Raw genomic sequence first — 23,035 nt, 5'->3', positions numbered from 1 at the left:
TAAATACATTTTTTGGTTTGATAATAAAATACATTTCAAATTAAGTGAACATATCAATATCAAATGTGTTTGATTTTGTTAAATATCACGGTGAGAATTCACATTTACCTTAATATTTTAAACTTTAGAATATTAAATGTGAAAGACTATGTCGATGTTACAATCCTACAATTTTAGATAGTAATTTGCGTGTTTCGGTAAGCAAACATAAATTTGAATTAGCAACATTTTATTCTTTGGCCAATTCAAGGTCTTGCCAACAGCGAATATTATTAACTATTAAGCCATATATTTCCGCATGCGAAAACGAATATATTGAGCCAAAATGAACACCTTGAATTTGAATACTAAAACAGTTAATCACTGTGATTGTCAATAAGCAGGTAGTAATCACCGCAATAAAACTTCAAAAAAAAAAAAAAAAATTCCATAAATCTATTTCTATTGTGCTACATTAGTGCCAGTTCACTTTTCCTCTCATCCATATTCTTCCAAGAACCTAATGAAGCTCATAAAACCCCCTTGGATGATTTCCCTACTGAATCCATGCATTCAGTTCCAACTCCTATAACAGGTAATGCATCCATACTGTAATCTTTCTCCATTGCCTTGTCATCTTCATAGTCATCACTTCCGCCCGAACTGCTCTCCTCCGGGGTTTGAAGAGAATCCGCCTCAGCATTCAGCATGTCCGTATCTGGTTCAGGAAGTCTCTGTTGAAGTGGCACAGCATCACTGATGACCTGATCCATCTTCAACTTCTCCCGGTAATACTCCATCTCTGTTCTGTACCTCTCCTTGTCCTTCACAGCTTTATCTTGATAAACCTTAAATGTCAGTGGAACTTAACATGTTAACACAATAACAACAATAACCAAATAGTGCATATGTGAGCTTATAATAAACCATCAATTTAGTCTTTAAAATATCGCTCTGTCTCCAATGCAGTCCATAAAATATATAGAAATAATAAACAGTCTCCAAACTAAATAAAATATGTCAATTTTGTCTTTAAAGTATATAAAAAGTCTTCATGTTAGCCCCTAACATCTTAATAGCGTGGACTAAATTGACGGATTTTATAATACTTTAGAGATTACTTGTTATATTTATATACTTTAGAGAGTACTAAATTGATGGTTTATTCATACATACATACATACATACATACACACAAAGTGAGATAAGAGCCAACTTATAAAAGAAGTGTTAAACAAATTCCGTACTGCTTTTTCAGAGTCGTTTAACTTGTTCCAGAGTTCACCAATGGTCCTACTGATCTCTCTGTCCCTCCCTTGGTTAAGAGGTTTTAGCCTTGCATGCTGTTCTGCAAAGAAGAAATTGTATCCACTTCTGTTTGGCTTTGGGTGAGCAGGATCTCTCTTTTTCATTTCTGACTTCTTCCTGCGTCGGCGACGATGGACACCAACCGAGGCAGTCACGTTGTTGTTATTAGCAGAAGCACTGTGGTGGGATGTTGGCAACACGGCATTTTGTGGTGCTTGATAAAGTACGCCTTTGAGTTTCTCCGAGCCGACTGTGACAGTAACCAGATAACCACTATCAAATTTCCCATCAATGACCCCAACAACTGAAGACCCTGCCGAAGATGACGCCATTGCTGAGAGCACAAACAGTACTTATTATGAAGGTATCAATAACAGTCAGAGAGGTTATAGGTATTGCATTTCTGATGAGTTATCATAAAAAAAGGATAGAATGATTATTAACATGGAAAAAAAAATTTAAAACCAACAAGAATTAAACAACACGTAATTCTCTATCCTATATTAAGTTTAGAGATGGAACATTTATCTCTAAATTTCTCGTACTAGTTTGGCTTATTTTGTCACCTTGACTATTGGAATATCCTTTATATGGTCGACCCTCATTGCTAGTACTTCTATGGATCTTCTCTCTACACATGGCCAAACAGCCTCAGACAATATTTTACTGTCATTTATATCATTGAAGCTGCCCCAATTTTCACCTGAGTACTTTAATTCGTAATACTAAATTGTCTTGTGTGGCTACTCATTCATTCATCTAAAATGTGTGATTTGTGGTATTATATGATCACATGTTTTCATATCTAAGCCATGATGATCTATCATATGTGTCTCTTTCTAAGTTTGAATTTCATATACTTTGTTTTACACCTAAACTGCTTAGAAAGAAGTTTTCTTTTTTGTTTGGCTTATCTCCATAACTATAGTTTTTCATTTGTTACTTATCTCATTCCTCCCGAAAACTATTACTTCCAAAAACAACCAAACATTGTGACTACATCTTCCACAATTTAACAACAGTAGCGTAGGTGGAAGCTATAATTATTAACAACAATAGAAATTTATAATAGTTCCCCCCAATATCCCGACAGGTTAAAAACTATAAATATGGGATGAAAATAGAATGAATCTGTGTAAGATTCCATATCCTGTTTCAGACAATCCAATAAACTACAGTTTATTACCCTCCATTCCATCCCTTTCCATCAATTTAAACATAGCCTAAAATTTCTCATAACCAAAACAAACATTTTTAATTTACTTCTTTGTGGTTAGTAATTAAATTATTTTGGACTGATAAAAGCAAAGCAAAAACCTTGAGGCAGCCTAGCAGCATTGACATTTAACTGTTGAAAGACGGCTGGTTGAATTTGGGGTGAAGGATGCAAAATCTGCATCTTTGGAGCAGGAATTGGGATGGATGATTGACTCTGCAAAACATCTGCCATAATGAAATTTACGATTTATACATTAGAATGAGCCCTGACATTATTAGTACAAACAGAAATGTGGTTCCAATGAACTTACCGGAAGTTGGATGTGTCCAGTTACGAGCTTTAAAATAATAGATTTGTTCATAATGGTAGAGTAATGAAGTATAGTACTTCCGCAGCACAAAAGAAGCATTAGTAGCCGTTGATGGAAAATTGAAAACTAAAGTTATTTCTTTCCATTTTCTATCTTTAATGATCTGCAAGACAGATTAACCAGATAAGATAACTATATCTACAACCAAATGTCGCGGAAAAACCAAAGTTATGATTCAAAAGAATAATGCAAAAGACGTAAAACTTAACAGGTTTTTTAGATATGAAATATGATGATGAATATATAACATTGATTCTCAAATTAAATCTTTTACAAATGAAGCTCCGATCAAGGCAAGATATCATAAGATTCAAGCATCTTTCCGATCAAGGCAAGATATTGCAATCAATTACAATTAAACAAGAATATGCAAAGATGTAATACTTAACATGTTCTTTAGATATGATGATGAATATATAACGTTGATTTTCAAATTAGATCTTTTATAAATGATGTTCTTATTTAAATTTATTTATCAAACTACATTTGTGTGTGTCTGTGTACTATATTTACGACATTATTGTGTTTGGCGTCAGTGACCATGTTTCATAGATTTTAAATAAGAACACTTCAACAAAAGAAGCGTCAGTGACCATATTTATAATCACATCCTACCTTCTCAATCCCGCCACGAGAAGTCACTTCAACAAAGAGGCGATGTAAATCCAATTCCCTTCCACCAATAATGGGAATCCTGCAATAAAATTCCAAATGTTTTATGAACTTACAAAGTTATGCAATTAATAGTGTATAGTATTTCCAAAAATGCAAAACTAGATGCTGAGAATGCACAGCTGAACCAGTTGATCACAGCCATCTGTGTCATCCAACTATAAAACCATTTAGATCCAGAAAACATAATAAACATGAACCCTTTTGCAGACATTGTAACATTATAATGCCTACCTCACCATAGAACTGTTATCTTAAACCCAATGTCAAAACTAAAGAATGCCAACTTGATTAGATAGAGCAGCAACAAATGCATGATGCATCACTTATCAAAATATATACAAAGAACAAGGAATTTAACATGATATACTTGAATTTTCCACATCTTAAGAAAATTAAACAAAGTCACAATTTCTAGTAGTTTATAAATCCAGGGAGCTTACATGAACTTGGTGCACATTAGAGCATGGAGCTTCTCCAAGCTAAGCATGAAGAGCTTTGGATTATCTACAACCTCTTCATATGTTGCCATAGGAGGAGGATATTCTCCATGGCTCAAAGCTGTCTCTTTCATGGGTAACGGACTCTTAGTAACACACGATGTTGATGCCATTCACAGCTTAGTATATTTTCAACCTTAAATATTTTCCTGCAACACCATTAACAAAACAAGGTAAAACAAACCAAAAAAGAGAAATAGGAGTTGATATTGAAGCAAACAAAGAAACACAGCAAAACATGAAGATGAAAACCATCCAGTATTTGTAGATAGGGAAAACAAAAACATTAATGAGAAATAGAAATGTAATGGCTACCTATACATGCAGACAACAAGTAGAAAAAAGACAAAAATAAATATGAAAAGAAACAGACAAGTTTTTAAGGATAAGAAGAGAGAACCATTGTCTCATGTCATCTACATTGAAGAAAACAAAACAAAACAAAACAAAACAAAAAAGAAAAGAAAAGAAAGAGGAACCAATGAAAATCACCATGCATCAGAAGATCCAGAACTGCAACAATAACAACAAGAAGCTCCAAAAAGCTCTGATGAAATAACTATGAGTAAGAAGAAAGGGATATAGATACAAAGTCCAAGAAAAGTACAGAAAAGCTGTGACATAGCCATGAATTCTTCCAGATTACCGAGGAAGTAACAGCATGAACCCATCAAACCTCAGAGGTATCAGGCCTCAGCCTCATTGCCTTTGAAACAAAAAGCAGCTATAAGAAAGACCCTTTTACGCTAAGGTAATAAAGACTCCTTACAAAAGCATAAAGTCCCTTTCTAGTCTCTCCCCTAACCCAAGAAAGACACTGTTCACAGACCCCTATACTATATAGTACCCTATAAATATGATACGAGTACCAAAGAATTGTTACATAAATGAAGTAGGAGTAACATCTTATGCATAAAAAAGCAAGTCAAAACTTTATTGATCTATCTTTATTAATCTGACACTGTTTTGTTTCAGGGGTAAATTAGATTTGTGGGGTTAGTTTGCTATTGTAGTGAGTTTGACGAAATCCCGTACTAAGATAATTTTATTAAAATTACACCTTATGAAATCAGTCATAGTTTCACTATAATTTTGTATAATCCACAGTGATGTCAAACATTCAGTAAATTTATCACCAAATATAAAAAACTTTACTATGTTATTAGTTCAATTGTGAAAAATATTGATTCTATAAAATAGATTTGTTTCAAATAAACGAGTGACATGAAATATGATTGTAAAAATGAAGTTTGAAGTAAAAAAATTAAAAATTCTAACTTGGATTTAAAAGCAGAATCAATTATGCTTAAAAACATCTAAACAAGAACAATTGTACACATACAGAATCAATTGTGGTCCTCTAAAATGGAACCAAACACATACACTACACCTTTTAATGTTCAAAGAAAATTCATGTCAAATTTCTCATCGTGTGTACTCTCTAATAGAGGTCAATATAGAAGAAAGAAAAAAATAATTCATTTTTATTAATTTATTTTTTTGGTTACTAATTCATTATTAATTTAGTTATAATAATAATGTTCATAAAAAAGCATATGAAAAGAGAGATGCATAATGCATTGTTAATCTTCCTTCCAGAGGAAGAGAAACGAAATCTTAAACACAGTTTTTGTTTGTATGTAGATGTAGAGATACAAAAAAGATGAAAATGCCAAAAATAATAAAATAAATTATTTAAGATTAAGAATATAATAAAGTATGGTACTTACTGAACAGTGATATCAGAGGATGAGAAGCGTCGTGATTATGATTATGCAAATGTAATGTAACGACCATAATAATAAACAAAGATGAACGAAGCTTTTATATAATCAATGAACGGTGAGTTATAGTTATAGTGAATGAAGAAGAATAATTAATAGATTAATAATAACCCTAATAATAATCAATTTATTTATACATTGCTGGAAATTACAGAATTGTCCTTGTTACCTTGTCAATGTATTTGAACTATTTAGGGTGATTCTGACTTTGTCCACCCAAATTTGTATCCCTAAATATATTAATAAATAAATATAATATAGTAGTATATGTAATTAATTTGTGTGATAATCAATCAATTTATAGAAATTTTAAGAAGGTGTGAAAGGGACCAGTCGCTTTGTAGCGTCAAGGAAAAGCGAAACCCTCGCCTTACAATATTTTTCTTCTGTTTCATCAAATGAATCTATCATATATTTTATTGTTTTTTATTTTAAAGAACTAACAAAATCGCCTTAAATATGGAAAACAAATTAATGGTTACAACTGTGGTGCATTTGATGTAGAATTTAGTAATAAATCATGATTAACCTTACTAAAAAAATATATCATCAATAACTCAATTTTTTTCTTTCACCACCAATTTAATCTGGTTCGAGATCTCTATCAGTAACCCAATTTTGATACTTAACATATTTGCCCACTTTCCTAATTTTTTTATGGAATGGTTTTAATAAATTTTTAATTATTACTGTTCCGATCAGATCAGCCAAAGACACGATTAATCAAGGGTCTAACAGACATTGAGGCATATTAATCTTTAATCTCAATAGATGTTACCAAGTCTAGAACAAATGACTCCTCCCTTAAGATATTTGTGACTCGTTTCACAAGGTCTCATGAAACGGAGCCGTTTCAAAAAAAATGTCTCATGAAACGGTTATGGACATTTTTTACTATGCATGCATATGTGCATTGCCTCTAGGGTATACACATTTTTTTCCAATTCTTTAGCGTTAGAGGGCTGCCATTATTGCATATACCTCTCCCCTCACAAAGTGCCTTCATTGACTCACTTGAACATTGTGATTTGTCAACGGAACATTCTTCACCCATCCTAAAATATAAGTAAATATTGGTCAATAAAAATGAATGTATTTGGTCCAAATCTTTAACCAAATACATCAAGTTTCTTTAACTCATTTTTGCTTATATTTTGAGACGGAGGAAGTATAAGTTAGTTGATTGAATTTGTAGTGTTAAGAAAAATTTGGCAGCTGAACTAATTTATAACTATGAAATGACATGAAAATGATATGTTTAATTTATTTTTTTTCAAGTAAGATGTCAGGGGCCGGTATAATTGAAAGGAAAAATGAGAAGTCGTAAGCTTTAAGCTATAAACTAATTGAATTACGGCCAATTTGGATTGACTTATTTTTAATTTTATGCGAAACAACTTATGCAAATAAATGAGCCTTTGTGTATTATTATGAGTTTTTCAAGGTAGTTTATGAGAAAAATTACTTATAACGACACAATTTTTATTAGTGAAAATTTATAAATTAACATAAAAATTTATTTATTTGCACAAACTATTTTCATGAGCTCGAAAATAAACCAAATTCAAACGGATCATTAGAGTCTCTTTTTTTTTTTACAAAATCATTAGTGTCTCTTTGGTAACACAAATAGGGTAGTTTCTAGCTTATTTTATTCGCTTATAAGTTTGTTTTATAAAATTAAAGGTGTTTGGTAACAATTTTTTTTCACCAGCTTATAGTTTTTTTTCTATATGTTACTTCAATTTTCAAGTAGCGTTTCTTACAATTTTTCACCTTTCATTCCAATTTTAACATTATTGTTTTAAATTTATTATTTCTTATTTTTTAAAATAAAAATTCTACCCACTCACAATAATAACTACTCACTCACAATAACAACTACCCATTCACAATAAAATAACCATATTTTTATGTCGTTTTGTATTTACAACAATTATATTTATCAAACACTTTAATTTCATTTTACAAGATTTCTAGTTATATGCTAGTTTTTCACTTATCAAATAGAGTCTAGCTTATCAAAATAAGCTATAAGCTAGTAAACATAAACTATAAGCTCATGAGAAAAAATGCTACCAAATAGGTCTATTTTTCCAAAATGAACTTATAAATTATAAGACGTAAGCTCAAAATTATTAAGAATAAAAAGGTGTGGTATCTCTTATAAAGAGGATTAGAGTGAGAGAGTTATAGTATTGTTTTTAATAATTTTGCATCCACGTGAGCATATCTCATTTTATAGGGATATTATGGTCCTGTTTGCATTAACTTATTTTTTAGTTTATGCAACTTTTATGTATTATTATAAGTTTGTCAAAGTAGTTTGTGATAAAATAGCTTATAAAAATATAATTTTCACGAGGGTGAACTTATAAAACAACATAAAACTTAATTTATATTGTATAAGTTGTTTGCATAAGCTCAAATATAAGCTAATTCAAACGGAGCCTGTATTATAGATTAGAGTTCGAACCCAAAATGTTTCATTTACACATCCGGAGATAATTTTTTGTAGTTATTAAGCTACTTGGGGGGGGGGGGGGGGGGGGGGGGGGGGGGGGGGTAGTTCGATGAGAGAGGGTAAGGAGTGTGTGGGTCGAACGAAGGAAGGAGGGAAAGGAATATTTCAAAAAAGTTGGGAGGATGGCAGTGAGATGTCAAAAAGGGAGGTGGGAATAACATTGTCCAAAATCATTTACAACTCAGATCACAACTCTTATGTAACCAAAAAAAAAAAAGATCACAACTCTTATAATAATAATAAGATAAGGACCAAAGTGTTAAAAAAAAAGACTAAAATATTATGAATAAAAAATAATAAGGGACCATGGTGTTACAAACAAAAAGATAAAGGACTAAAGTGTTACAAAAATAGATAAAGACCAAAGTGTTACAAACAAATAAGATAAATGATTTGTAGTGTAATTTTGTCTTTTTTAAATCTAATAAAAGTAAATGTAATGTTAGAGGATTGATGCGCCATTCTCCGAATATTACAACAAGATTGGAATTAGGTTGTGTTTGAGAGAATCATTTTGGGATGTATATGGGATTGGGAGTCAGGATCACAACTTATTTTGAGTTGACCTTTAAGCAAGTCATTTATATTATGGTTCGAAGAGTGTTTTTGGTTCTTTGCATTCGTCGTTTCATGATAAAATTGAACTATAATCACTTTTACTTACATGTCTTGGTATTTTTCATCATTTTAAAGTAATTTTTTTCTTGCTTCTACCACCAGTTTAATCTAGTTCAGGGGTCAGTTATGTCATCAAGTGGTTATAGTCTCCTCCCGATCACAGTTGTGGGACATCGAACTTTGATCCTCTCTACCAAGTTTATGTACAGTGTCAACTCTCAAATTTATCACGACATTTATGTGTAAATTGATGCTTTAATATTTACCGAAATGAGCTAGTATTACTCCTAATAAAAAGTAGCATTTATCACTATTTCCAGATAATTATAATAATATTTTGTTTTTGCTTTTAAATACATACTCTATCGGTGCATGTCCATTTATCTATTTATTTAGACTGAAGTGCACATTTATTATTTATTTATTTGGTACAAAGTGCATATTTATTTTTAAATCCGAAATAAACAATTCTAAAATATACATTTTGCAAATTAATTTTGTTTATAATTTTGTTAGATCAGAGGCGAAGAAGCCGACCTTCTTATCACTCGATCATCCGGTCAACTTTATTTCTTCTATTTTTATAAACACAATTCAAATTTTAATAATCAATTAATATTGTTTCTTTCGCCAAAATTTAACTCTAAATCATCTAATTCATCAAACCGTTTTAACACTCGGATTAAGTGAGTTGAACTTCCAAATTATTCGCTAAACCAACTTTATTGCAATATAAAATTTTACAATATCAACAATTAAGTCAACATTTTTAATTAGAAATGATTGATTTATTTTCACAAATACTATATAAAAAATTTAAAAAGGAACAAAAATTATTTGGTGAAGTGAATTTATAAAAATAAAAATAAAAAACAAAAAAAGAAATAAAAAAGATAACAAATATCTCGAAAGTCGTTTAGAGTGAATTTCTCTGTACCCTGAAATATAGAGAGAGTCTCCTTGTAATTGTAATTGTAATTGTAAGGGGATCTTGTTCTTGTTGTTTGTTGCCTCTTTCCTTCACTTTCTGCACTTTGTCTCTTACCAACCCCATCAAACCCTAATCCTATTTATCTCTATCCATCATCGATTCAAATTCAAATTTTCATTTTCATATTTTTTTTCATCATCTAAATAAAATCTAAATCTGAGCTATGTCGGCGCCGTTTTGTTAAACCGTATGGTGATCGTGCTCCTTTTCGATTGCATGGGTTTACAGAATGCCTCAGCTTCGTAGTGGAGTCCGGCGTCGTCGTGCTGCTACGCCTTTAACAACCAATAAACAATCTGAACCACCGCCACCTAAGAAAAACGTTGCAGCCAGAGGTAGACCCAGAACTAGATTGGCTGCCAAGAAAAAATCCGAGTCTTTGATTGAGTTATTGGAACCTGAGACTTACGTTGAACCTCCTAAAGAGAACGTTGTTGTTGTTGTTGAAGAAGAAGAAGAAGAAGAAGGTGTTGGTGTTATGGGTGATGAAAGAGTTGGTGTTAGTGGTAATAAGGATAAAGGTGTTGCTGGTGTTCCTGAAGAGGATGCCAACTCTCCACCTCTTCCAGAAAGGGTTTGTGCTCATTTTCATACTAACTGTGTTTTTTATTTATGTAATTGTAGTTAATTAAGTTGATTATGTTACTTTGTTTTTCTTGATTGTGATACTTTGTTGGTGTTTTTAAGGACTGGTGGATTTGTTGTTGTTGTTGTTGTTGTTGGGTGATGGTGGTGATGTTTGAATATGCTGATGATGATGCTTTGTTAGTGATTTTAAGGATTGATGGATATTTATTTAATTTGATGAATTTTGAATTTCGATATTGAAGGTTCAAGTAGGAGGATCGCCTCTCTACAAGGTAGAAAGGAAACTTGGTAAAGGTGGATTTGGTCAGGTTTTTGTTGGCCGTCGTGAGCGTGCAAATGCTCCCGGAGCTATGGAGGTATGTTTCTCTTTTTGGATATTGGATTTGTATGTATCTTGAAGGGTTTGTTACCTTCTGATTTGGACTTTTGAATTGATTTCTATTTGTCATTTGTTGCAGGTTGCTCTGAAATTTGAACATAGAAACAGTAAAGGTTGCAACTATGGCCCTCCTTATGAGTGGCAAGTATACAAGTAGGTATCCTCTTTTTACATTATTTTGAAAATTTATTTGATTTTAGTCATTATGTATTGTGAAAGAGAGCCTTGGCACAACTATTCTAGTTGTTGTTGTTGTCTGACTAGTAGGTCATAGGTTTGAGTCGTGGACTTGTGGATTCAGTCTCTTCTCTTGCTTATGCAAGATAACAATATACCTCTGCACAGTAGACCCACAATGGGTCCGACCCTTCTATAGACTCTGCTATGGGGAAAGCTTTATAGCACTGGGTTGTCGTTAACCTTTAATTATGTTTTGTGATCAAGTCAATATAGTTAAAGTTTGATTTTTATGTTATGTCAAAAGCACCCTTGGTGGTAGTCATGGAATACCTAAAGTACACTATAAAGGAAGACAAGGAGATTATTATGTGATGGTATGATCTATTCTATACAACAAACACTGTACCATCTTATCGCCAACTTAACAATTCAATTGTTTCCTCTATATGCAGGTTATGGACATTCTTGGTCCAAGTTTGTGGGATGTATGGAATACCTCAGGCCAGTCGTGAGTATAAGCTTAATTGTATTTGTCTTTGTGATTGTAGCGCTTAGTTTATTTATAGGGTTCATGCCCATGTGTATTAAAACAAGGGATATTCACATTGAAGCAATTTGACTGGTTTTAATATTGTTTTCTTCCAAAGACATGGTTATTTGAATATATAAAGAAGCTAACCGAAAGCAATGTTTGAGCGAAAAACAAGTAGTTTATATGTTTGGTTTTACTACTTTCTTTTTGGCATAGTTCTTCAGTTTCTGAATTTTGTAATCTCCATTTGTAATAAAAAGCATTACTTTCATGATGAACAATGTAGTTTGGCTTACAGTATGCTTTAATTGTTTTTAAAGTTATATTCTTATTTTGCCTTTGATGTTGTGTTCGTACCAATTACCAACAGCTTCAACCTCAACTTTCTGTTTCCTTTTCATCATGCTTTTTTATGTCTTTTATAACTGCTTTCTCATTTCTTTTCACCCACCCTCCATTGTGGGTACTTTGAATATCTGAGTGGATTATGTTTGAATTGTTACAGTAACTAATTTTCTTGTTCTTTCTTTGACTTACTATTTTTGCTCCTTTTTTTTAACAAATGTGTAGGATGTCTCCTGAAATGGTCTCATGTATAGCTGTTGAGTCGTTATCGATACTTGAGAAGTTGCACGCTAAAGGGTAAGTTATTGGTCAAAAAGTCTGTTGAAAATATATTTTCATCCTGATACACTCTTCCAACTTAGATGATTTTAAAATGTTTTTAAGTTGATTTAGTTTTAGTTCTCTTTGATTCTAACAATAAACATTTATTTATTTTTGTTCCTTATAGTTATGTGCATGGAGATGTAAAACCAGAGAACTTTTTACTAGGTCAACCCAGCACAGCACAAGAGAAGAAGTTGTTTCTTGTTGACCTTGGTTTAGGTTAGTGGATGCAATTCAATGTTAACGTGTATTTGAGTTTTCGATCTTAATAATCATTTTGTAATTTTTATTCACAGCAACAAAGTGGAAAGATTCCTCAAGTGGAAAGCATACTGAATACGATCAACGCCCTGACATGTTTAGGTTTTCATTTTTCTTTCTTACTCCCTTAAATTTTTCCTATTACTTTTATAATAATTAATGCTTTTTACTCTTCTATATGGTTATCTATATGTTTTTAAGCCTTGTCTTTTTATGTAGAGGGACTGTTCGATATGCTAGCGTTCATGCTCATTTGGGAAGAACTGCTAGTAGAAGGGATGATCTTGAATCACTTGCATACACACTAATCTTCCTTCACAGGGGCCGATTGCCATGGCAAGGTTTTCAGGTACATACATTTTTATATGTTTGCCGAGTACTATACTCTGCAAATTGTAGTCTTGTACCCCTTATATTAAAATTGCTACCTTGTCTATTAGGGTGATGGCAAATCCTTCCTCGTTTGCAAAAAGAAAATGGGAACATCTCCTGAGATGCTATGCTGCTTTTGCCCCGCACCTTTTAAGCTATTTCTCGAGACTGTGGTGAACATGAAGTTTGATGAAGAACCTAACTACTCTAAGCTAATATCCTTGTTTGATGGTATGCTAGGACCTAATCCTGCACTGCGACCAATTAATACTGAAGGTGCTCAAAAGGTAGTCACTAATCTCATGTTTACTCTCACGTTTCTGGCTTATTTTTCTTTCCCTTTTATGGTTGCTTGTTGTATTCATCATACGTGTGCATGTCCACCTGAAACCTAAATTTGGTAGGTTGGGCAAAAGCGGGGTAGATTGAACGTTGATGCAGATGATGAACAGCCCAAAAAGAAGGTTCGTTCAGGGATTCCTGCTTCACAATGGATTTCAGTTTACAATGCGAGACAACCAATGAAACAAAGGTAAAACACTGCAAGCATTCTTTCAATCCAGCAATCAAATATGTAAGGAAAGGATTAACATGAGTATGATATTATCTTTGAGTTACAAGTGACTTTTGAATGGGTTTCATTGTAGGTATCATTACAATGTGGCTGATGCAAGATTAGCACAGCATATTGAGAGAGGGATTGCAGATGACCTTCTTATTAGTTGTGTATCATGTTGTTCCAATCTATGGGCTCTTATCATGGATGCTGGAACTAATTATACAGCTCAAGTTTACAAATTATCACCATTATTTTTACACAAGGTGGAATATGCTGTGTATGCTGCTGTTTTTATTAGTATAATTTAACACAATGAATCTTATCCATACGACATTGTTTCTTTGTAGGAATGGATCTTGGAACAATGGGATAAGAACTTCTACATTACTTCTATTGCAGGAGCTGGCAATGGCAGCTCTGTTGTGGTGATGTCAAAAGGTTTGATTGCTAACGATGTTATTTTTCCGGGTTAATATAAGGTGTTATCCAAATATCGTGTAGAAGTTCTTCGGGGCTTGTTATCCTTTTGGGGACAAATAGTTTTTGGTGTTCATATTCATGTTTGAGGAAAAGATCTGAATTTCCGAAGGCCTTTCTATGTACTACGGTTCAAAATTTGTTTCCTCTGATTTTGTTGTGGGATTAATGCAGGTACGCGGTACACTCAACAATCATACAAAGTAAGCGAATCTTTTCCCTACAAATGGATAAACAAGAAGTGGAAAGAAGGTTTTCATGTCACCTCAATGGGTACTGCTGGAAATCGCTGGGGTATAGTCATGTCCCGCAATGCTGGATTCAGTGATCAGGTTTGCTATTGATTTGTATCCTATTTTCTGCCGCTGTAACTGCCCTTTCTGCCATCACTAAACTTTTAAATGTAGGTGGTGGAACTCGATTTTCTCTATCCAAGTGAAGGCATCCATAAACGTTGGGATAATGGCTATAGGATTACAGCAACTGCAGCTACATTGGATCAATCTGCGCTTATATTAAGCATCCCAAGGAACAGACCTGGAGATGAAACACAGGAAACTCTGCGTACATCTCAATTTCCCAGCGCTCATGTTAAGGTAGGACATATTGAATGACTAATTGATATTTTGAAGATAATATTAAGACTGGTCCTCTGATTCTGGGTTCTTTTGTGTTCAGGAAAAATGGTCGAAAAACCTTTACCTTGCCCATTTGTGCTATGGACGCACAGTTTGCTGATCTCCTTTACCAACAGAATTTAATTCACAAGAATTATGGATTGTCTGCTGCCCTATCTATTTGAAGAGACTAATTGTGCCAGCAGAGAACCATATTTGTTCTCTGTTGTATAGTTTATTCTGTCTCTGCCCTTTTCTTGTATGCTTTACTTTGCTTTTGGAATTTGGCAGGGTAAAATGTATGTTGTTTTAGCTTCATATATATATATTCATCCATTCAAGTGTGTATACTGATTTTATTTTTTGTTTCTGCATGAATTCAACTATGCTAGTAGTGATATCAATCAGGAATCTTCACGAGAATTCCAGTATTATCTTGGTTGTGAACCTTTACTACAAGGGAAAATATATCCATTCCGTTAACAATAACAGGTTCTCGAAAATACACCTGTTTTTCTTTTAGTCATGAGACTTTAAGAAAAAGAAATATACAAGTGTATTAACGAGTGTCATGATAAAAATAAAGTGAGGTGGATTCCTGCTATCTTCTTCCCTAGGCGATGAGATGTAGAGTATGATGAACTCTTTTGCTGAATTCATTATGTTAAAGAAATTAATTGGCTTTCTTGGGATGAAATTCCTGATTGAGGCGTGGGATTGAAGAAGATTAGTGCTTTCTAGTTGGCTATGTTAGGCAAACATGTCTAAGAAATTTATGACTCAAACAGCTAAATCACTCGTCTTTTTAAAACAAGTTTTTTTTTAATAGTGATTTTCTTCATGTCAATATTGATTATAACTCCCATGTATAAGAGTAGTGTTTGGGCACCCCTTTGTTGAATTCGGACAAGGAGGATATGAAGGTGAGGAAAGCTGGAAAATGGTCTTTGTTTGATAAGTTTTAATAAAATGTTTCTTTTGATTTTCATTTTTTGCAACGATAAAATTTAGTTTTTATTAAAATAATAAGTGTCACGTTTGAGCCTTTTATTTATATGTTCACATTAGACAAACTTCAATATTTTTTTTGGTTACGGGCAAAGTGAAGGTTTAGATATTATGACTAAAGTTACGAAGGAAAAGATATATAACATAGATATATAACATTTTTAACAATACACAATGGCTACTGAAGTAATCTTTAAAGTGCATGCTAACGCTATTGTCTTTTTCACAAATTGCCTTATGTACTCTTCAAGAACATCAGGGTTAGGGATGTGAGAAATTGGGAAAAGAGTGGCGTGGGAGAGAAGAGTGGAGTTCGATAGTGGTAGCCATGAAATGGAATAGAAACATAATATAAACACTGGTCCTCCCTATTAAGTAACGTCAATCACCACTGAACCATTAGAAGTGAAGTTTCGTTTTTGTCTCTATAAAAATCATGCATTTTCATTCATACAAATTTTTTAATTGAATTTCTAGTCACTGGACAAAATTATGACATTTTTTTTAACATAACTAGTTTAAAGACCAGTGCATTCGCACGAGTCCACTGATTTTTATTCGATATTTGACTATGTCACTATATTAACGTAGAAAATTTATTTTAAATTAAATATTTAATTTTTTTCATATAAGTGAAATTATTGTGTTAATTATTTCTTGTAAACTTATTTATTTAATTTTTTATGTTCTAGTGACAAATAATGGTTCTGTGTATATTTTTAATAAAAAAATTAGAAGTTTTATTAGAATATTTACGGTAATTTAGTATGTTTGATACTAATTAACTTTATTATATTATTATTAATTTTTATTTTTTTCCTATTTTTATGTATAGATTATTATGTTTTGTTTCTATCTATAATCTATTGTGTTCCTATTTTTAAGCATATCATATTTCTATTTTTTTATATTTATTTTAGTGAAATTACAGTGAAGGATATAAAACTTGCAACGTGGTTAAAAATAATAAGGATAAATTAAGAACTTTGGTGGTAATCGATTTTAATATATTAGTAATAAAATATATATGAATTTATATAGGTTTAACATTATATATAAACATATTTTGAACCTAAAAGGATTATAATGTTGATATTAAAATAAACATAAATTAGTCATTTGAGACGAAAAACAAGAAAAAAAATTGTAGGAATAAAAATATCTAATTTTTTTTATAGAGATGAAAATCAAAATTCACTAATTTTATAAAGACGAAATACATATCCGACCCTTTTATATATTTTCCCCAACAAACAAACATGCTTTATGCAAAAAAGGTCCTCCAAATAGATGTAATATTTAGGTTTTTTTATAAGTTGAGATAAATAATACACAATTGTTTTCCCTCATTTTCATGTGTTAAATTTGACTCTTAAAGTCATATATTAATCACCAAGAACACCATCAACCAATTACATGTTAAAAAAAAAATTACATGCATGACGCCACCAACCAATTATAAAGTTTAAAATTAAAAAATTAAATTTTTAATACTAATAAATCATACACAATTCTCTCATACACTACTCATATGTAATACATGAGAAATGAGAGACACGATTCGCCCTGATCCAACGGCGGAAAGATAAAATAACTAATAAACACATTGCATCCGAGGAAAAGAGAACACTGATATTTCAAGTATGTAATTTAACCTAATAACCTGCACAAATTCTGCAATAGTGGTCAAATATAAAAACAAATAAACCATCTAGTTTGTTGTATTGTGCAAAAACTCTCAATTGGTTTCTGTTGTTTCCTGTTTTTCTTTTTAGTAAGTTTATTTAAGTGCTAAAATCTGAATTTGCTGCAGTGCATTTTGCATGCAGTTTCACGCGGTTTTGGATCTCGGCCGTTAGATTAAAATTAAATGGTCCAGATTATATATTACTAAAATCAACTGTTTGTAATCTGAACCATTCAATTATGATCGGACGGCTGAGATCTAAAACCGCGTGAAAATTTTACTGCACGAAATCCTGTTCCCTAAAAACTTCTCAAAACTACAATTATTTCCTAGTAACTTGGACGACCGATGTACCATTTTCTGATTGTCAACATGACATTGACTTTTTTGGTTAGAATATAATATTGACTTTTAAACTTGAGCAACTTTGTATTTTCTTTCATGTTATGACAACACACGGGTAAATAAAATTTCCACCAACATAAAAAAATTGAGATGTTAAATTTATTTGCCAGAACATCAAATAATATATGAATGCCTATTTTCTTTTTATTGATATGAAATCTATGGTTCTATTCACATATTAATAAAGGAAACTATTTTTTTATAATTTATACGGGTATCTATATTTTTATTTTTATTTCCTATGTCAAACCGTTGCATAAAAGCTCTCACAAATCTTCCCGCTCATCTCGTACACAAGCTCCAACACAAAGTGTTCTGCTCGACGTTACGGTCTGTCGTCGCTGGACATGTGCTAATGCGGATGTGGATTGGGTGACTGGATGGAAAGTCATGGTGACTTTAGTGTAATTTAAGGTGATTTGGTAATTAAGATGAGCGAGAGAGTAATATAGGATAGGAGAGAGATAGAGAGAAAGTCAAGGTGACTTTTTCTCCACAAAGTCACCCAATCCTTACCCATGCGTGCTGTAGCCGAACCACACTGTTGTGCCTTCCTTCGGACAGTGTCATGTAAAAGATTCAGCAACTAAGGAATTAGTTTCGACCAAATTAAATTTAGAATGATTTCATCCAAGCCAAATTGTTTTATCTGTTTATACTTCTAAACCATATTTTATTGAATGTGAAAAAGCATACTGAAAAAAGCTCAAGACAGATTCAGTTGTAGATGTTATAGTATAGAAAACATTCTGAGAAATATTCCTTCTACATATGCTTGGCAAAAATGGCCTCAACAACCCCTTGAGCAATTGGATGGTAACACTCACGAGCCTCAGAAAAAAGTCTTTTCGCGAACACTTTGTCATCTTCATTGCCACTGTCTTTCACAAGTGCAGTGTAAAGTGGACGAAGATACTTCATCCTTCCAACTTCTTTTAACGTTCTCTCCACTTCACTATGGTAAGCTTTGCATCCACATGAAATAGCCCTTTGGAGAAATGATACCTTCACCTCGTAATCTTTCGATTCAGATAGCTTGTAGCGTGCATCCAAGGCTGCGATCTGCATGACATGAATTGTGCAATTTAAAATACAGCTGCAAATCTTCCACTGAGCACTATGCTAATTTTCTTTAATTTTTTATCTTTCTTTTGAAGGGCTTAAAGTGGACCAAACAAACAGCAAAATAACATTATAATATGAAAGGAGGCGCATGATATTCAAGTACTATAATATACAATGGCCAACCAATAATGGCATATGGGCAGTCTTTCTTCCACCAGATAAAAAAATATATGTAAGAGCTTAGAATAAGAATGTGGCATGGGCTAAAAGGGGTTTGATAGTGGAGCTGAATTTCTCTCTAAAGAATTAGGTATGGTGCATTACTGTTTTAAAGGTTAATATTTCATGAGGTGGTGGAACTCTAAAATTAAAGTCGTGACAATCAAAGGTTAATATTTGACAACGGGCTTAGGAAAAACTATGCAAAAAGCTAGAAAACAATGACTGGGCTTAAACTATGAAAGAGATTAGAGAAATTGGCGTTCATCTTCCTGCAGTTTTTAACGAACCACCAAATACAAATTTCCAAGCATGTTACTGAAGTCCTCTCGGTGGGAAACTAGCAGATTTATAGGACTGAAAGCTAAGGTTTCTATATAACTTCCTAGATGTTTTCCTGGCCATATATCATCTCTCTCCATCTATGAAGCAATTCATTTAATATTCAATTGATATAGAAATATAAACAAAATACCTTAAGAGACACTTGAACTAGAAATTCACACGTTAAGCAGGTCAATGACAAATCAAAATACCAGAAAACAAAAAGTTCTCTAGACGAGACACATTTTCATTGATGGATCATATTCTAGTCAATAAGTGTAATGACATCACGGGATCCATTTCAATAATCTAACAAACTAACACCAGAAAGAAGCCTAGACGGGAACAGCATTATCGATTGCAGATAGTGGGCTATGGCAAAAAGCCAAAAATTTGCTATTTTAAGCCATTATTTCTGCCATAAAATACCATGACACTGCCATCCTCATAAATTGGCCATAGCAATTGGCAAAAAATCCGCGCCGCAATCTGCCATGTCTGCTATTTGATAACACTGAATAGGGAGATTAAAGAGGTGAAGTGTAAGAATTGAAAGGAAAGACAGAATTTCCCATAACCAGTAGTACTAATCAAATGAATTAATGAAGGATATGCTTTCACGATCATATAGTGATCAGTTCCTCTAAGAGTGCAGCTATTTTGAGAATGAAGTCATATTCCATATAAGAATGAGCAGAGTTCATATCAATCAAGTTACCAAATAAGGGCGAAAACAATGTTGTTAAGATCACCATCTAGCTTGTAAGGTCACGTGATTTTGTCATCTCAGAACAAGTTGGATCATAGTTAAAATAAGTTTTTTTTTTGGTGCATGTGTGTTTATTAATATACTGTAATTTTACATACTGGTTGTTTTTGTGATTTTGCAACCCATTCCCCCGATCCTGGGTAGGATGCTGATCTTAAGTTCTCAACAACTACAGTGGAAACAGAAAGGTCACTAAGAAATTGGGAAAAGAGTATACCTGAGAAGCTTCAATGGATTTCGGCAAGTTATCCAAGTAGAGTTCCCACTCCTGACCTTGCCACTCAGCAATTTCATCATCACCTGGCATCCTCCCATTTACAGACTCATTTGCCAGTGATACAATTGTTTTATATACACTGGAGTCAGGCTCATAAGCATCAGACGGGATGCCAGTACCTTCTGTCCACAGCACAAGGTCAATCTGATTCTCTATGCCAGGGATATTTGCTTTAAGGAAGTCAAGGAATGTTTCTGTATCAATTGACTTGAACTTGAAGGTGGCAATATATTTCTTCAGAAACTCATCAAATGCAGGTCTCCCAATCTGTACATTCCACAAGAAAATCCTTTAATACATAAAGTACAAGCTTAACTGCAAAATGACAAAATACGCACGAGTTCTTCAACTCAAAACAAGAACAGCAAATAAAACACAGATGAAAAAAGTATGAGCATAATTTAGCAATTGCAGCTTTTAATAAATGAAGAATCTCCTTAAAACACAGAAAATAGTCAGGAGTATGATATAATGTAAGCTTTGTAAATATAGGAACAGGCAAACAACTTCAAATACCTCACGTTCAATGCGCAACAAGAACTGGAAACCTTTCTCATACGGAACCTGAGAATACGCATCATCAGGGTCAATTCCTTCCTGGTTATTTTTTAGCTTAGTTAACTCCAAATTGTCCTTGAACCTTTCTACATCCTCGTTTAAACCCCTCCAACCAATTCCAATATTCAATGTGGCTCTTTTCTCCCCTTGTACAGCCTCCACGATCCTCCGCTCTGCATACGTAGTGAATCCCTAAAACCACAATCAACGGTAATAACTTAACGTTCACATGTTTAACTTTGGTAGGAAAAACTACAATCGGAATCAGTTTATAAAGCAAGGTTTCTTGCATTGCCAAAAGAAAGCCAATCAAAGGAAGAATGCAAATACTAACAAAGATTACATTTTTAATAAGAAAAAGAATACTTGTTAGTAATGATGTTTTCCTACAATGATGAAGCAACAATATCAACCAACACGCTAACTGTAGAAACCGGAACAGCATACAGAGAAGCGTTTTTGTATTGAAAATATAAAGGAGAACTGACCAAATCACCACAAGTAGATTTTCAGACTAGCTGCTATGCTATAACTAGAAGACATAAGCAAAACAGATTATGAGGAGACTTTACCCTTTGTGACTTTGCAAACACACAAATACTATAGCATTCAAACTGTGCTTTGAAAAACAATTTAACGAAACGAAAAAAAATAAAATTTTGCATTGAAAATATCATTTTTTTACACTTTTAAGAAGTTGATTATACAAGTTACAAGATGCTTTTACTATATTTAGTTTCCTTACACAAGTTTCAAATCAAGATCATTTTCCAATAGTTAACTTAAATATTAGTTATTTCTATTTCTATTACAAAAAATGAAGTAAAACTGTTTTGATATTAGTTATAAGTTGTTTTCATAAACTATTATGAGGAGTTGTGGAAATAAGCTAAAAACAGCTTATAGACATGTTATAATCTGTTTTCATAAGCAAACATATGTTGAAAACAGTCTTATGCATATAAGCTCAAATAAGTCAATCTAAACAAGTAGTACTACTAAAGATATGATTAATCGCATAGTATTGTAGCTATACCTCGTTGAGCCAGAAATGCTCATTGGTCTTATTAGTGATCAAATTCCCGGTCCAGCTATGAGCAAGTTCATGAGCCACAACTTGTGCACCAGTTGCATCTCCTTTAATAACAGTTGGTGTCAAAAACACCATCCTAGGATTCTCCATACCTCCATAAGGAAAACTAGGTGGCAAAACCAACAAATCAAACCTCTCCCACTCATAACTTCCAAACAATCTCTCCCCTTCCCTAATCATATCCTCAGTTCCATCAAACTCTTTAGCAGCTGAATCCAACAATTTCGGAACAGCTTCAGCATAAACCCTAGTCCTAGGCCCCACCTCTCTATTATCAAGCTCACCAACAGCAAATGCAAAAAGGTAAGGTGGAACAGGAAGTTCCATCACAAACTCTTCCACCACTCTTCCTTTTGTTGAATTCCCAAAAAACTCATCATCATCAACCGGCACACGTCGCAATACATGTTTTGCAGCCATGACAGCCGTTAATTCGGTCGGAATATTCAGCTTCGCCGAGTAAGAAACCCTAATGGCAGGTGTATCCTGACAAGGGAAAACAGAACGAGCATGAATAGCTTGACATTGAGTGTAAACAAAAGGGTGTTTTTTGTTGAATGTTTGAGGTGGTAATAGCCATTGAAGTGCAGAGGAAGAAGGTGAGGTGGTGTAATTAATGAGAAAGGAGGTGTGGTTAGAAAGAGTGAGGGTGAGTTTAGAACCCTTGATTGGATCAATGGTTTGAGAAAGAGAAAAGGGTATTGGAGTGTTGTTGGATTGTGGGTCGGTGATGGAATTGATGGAGAGGGAACGAGTGTCGAGAAAGAAAGGACCAGAGTGAGGGTTTTGGAGAGTGAAGAGTGCTGAAGCGTGAATGGTTGAAGAGAGGAAATCAAGGTAGAGAGTGAGAGAAATGTGGGTTGTGTGTGGGTGAGTTGAGTCTGTGAATGAGTGAGGATCAACGGGAGCCATTGTTGTTGTTGGAGAATGGAGAAAGAAAGAACATGCAAACTAGTGTTATCTTTTGTTAATCTTTGATTTGATTGAGGTTGATGATAATGATGATGCTTTGATTCTTTTCTTAATGGCGA

At 33.2% G+C, this 23,035-nt stretch overlaps 3 protein-coding genes across 5 annotated transcripts; 1 reads left to right on the top strand and 2 right to left on the bottom strand.

Annotated features, from left to right (window-relative positions):
- Window positions 1–315: 315 nt before the first annotated feature.
- LOC123902360 (high mobility group B protein 15) lies at window positions 316–5,673 on the bottom strand. 3 transcript variants are annotated; one of them, XM_045952063.1, is made up of 7 exons: window positions 4,541–5,673; window positions 3,992–4,197; window positions 3,492–3,570; window positions 2,817–2,979; window positions 2,605–2,730; window positions 1,227–1,621; window positions 316–827 (listed from the first exon to the last, which is right to left on the bottom strand). In XM_045952063.1, the coding sequence occupies exons 2-7, from the start codon at window positions 4,159–4,161 to the stop codon at window positions 510–512; spliced, it is 1,251 nt and encodes a 416-aa protein (XP_045808019.1). In that variant the 5' UTR covers window positions 4,162–4,197; window positions 4,541–5,673; the 3' UTR covers window positions 316–509. The 3 variants fall into 3 exon arrangements, with proteins under 3 accessions (XP_045808019.1, XP_045808017.1, XP_045808018.1); XM_045952061.1 differs by lacking the exon at window positions 4,541–5,673 and adding an exon at window positions 4,301–4,320; XM_045952062.1 differs by having other exon boundaries at window positions 3,992–4,926.
- A 4,136-nt stretch (window positions 5,674–9,809) lies between these two features.
- LOC123902322 (casein kinase 1-like protein HD16) lies at window positions 9,810–15,022 on the top strand. The gene is made up of 16 exons (XM_045952012.1): window positions 9,810–10,539; window positions 10,796–10,909; window positions 11,012–11,085; window positions 11,417–11,486; window positions 11,565–11,620; window positions 12,215–12,286; window positions 12,438–12,532; window positions 12,610–12,676; window positions 12,794–12,923; window positions 13,015–13,233; window positions 13,351–13,478; window positions 13,594–13,768; window positions 13,853–13,943; window positions 14,157–14,314; window positions 14,390–14,578; window positions 14,661–15,022. Exons 1-16 carry the CDS (start codon window positions 10,195–10,197, stop codon window positions 14,718–14,720), a joined length of 2,043 nt encoding a protein of 680 aa, XP_045807968.1. The 5' UTR covers window positions 9,810–10,194; the 3' UTR covers window positions 14,721–15,022.
- A 3,286-nt stretch (window positions 15,023–18,308) lies between these two features.
- On the bottom strand, window positions 18,309–23,035 carry LOC123889219 (leucine aminopeptidase). Its single transcript, XM_045938457.1, has 4 exons — window positions 21,948–23,035; window positions 20,870–21,103; window positions 20,294–20,620; window positions 18,309–18,761 (listed from the first exon to the last, which is right to left on the bottom strand). Exons 1-4 carry the CDS (start codon window positions 22,914–22,916, stop codon window positions 18,465–18,467), a joined length of 1,827 nt encoding a protein of 608 aa, XP_045794413.1. The 5' UTR covers window positions 22,917–23,035; the 3' UTR covers window positions 18,309–18,464.

This window comes from Trifolium pratense, linkage group LG1 (genome assembly GCF_020283565.1).
Source record: "Trifolium pratense cultivar HEN17-A07 linkage group LG1, ARS_RC_1.1, whole genome shotgun sequence".
Taxonomy (NCBI): domain Eukaryota; kingdom Viridiplantae; phylum Streptophyta; class Magnoliopsida; order Fabales; family Fabaceae; genus Trifolium; species Trifolium pratense.
The sequence above is the reverse complement of the archived record's forward strand: the minus strand, read 5'-3'. Positions and strand labels throughout refer to the sequence as shown.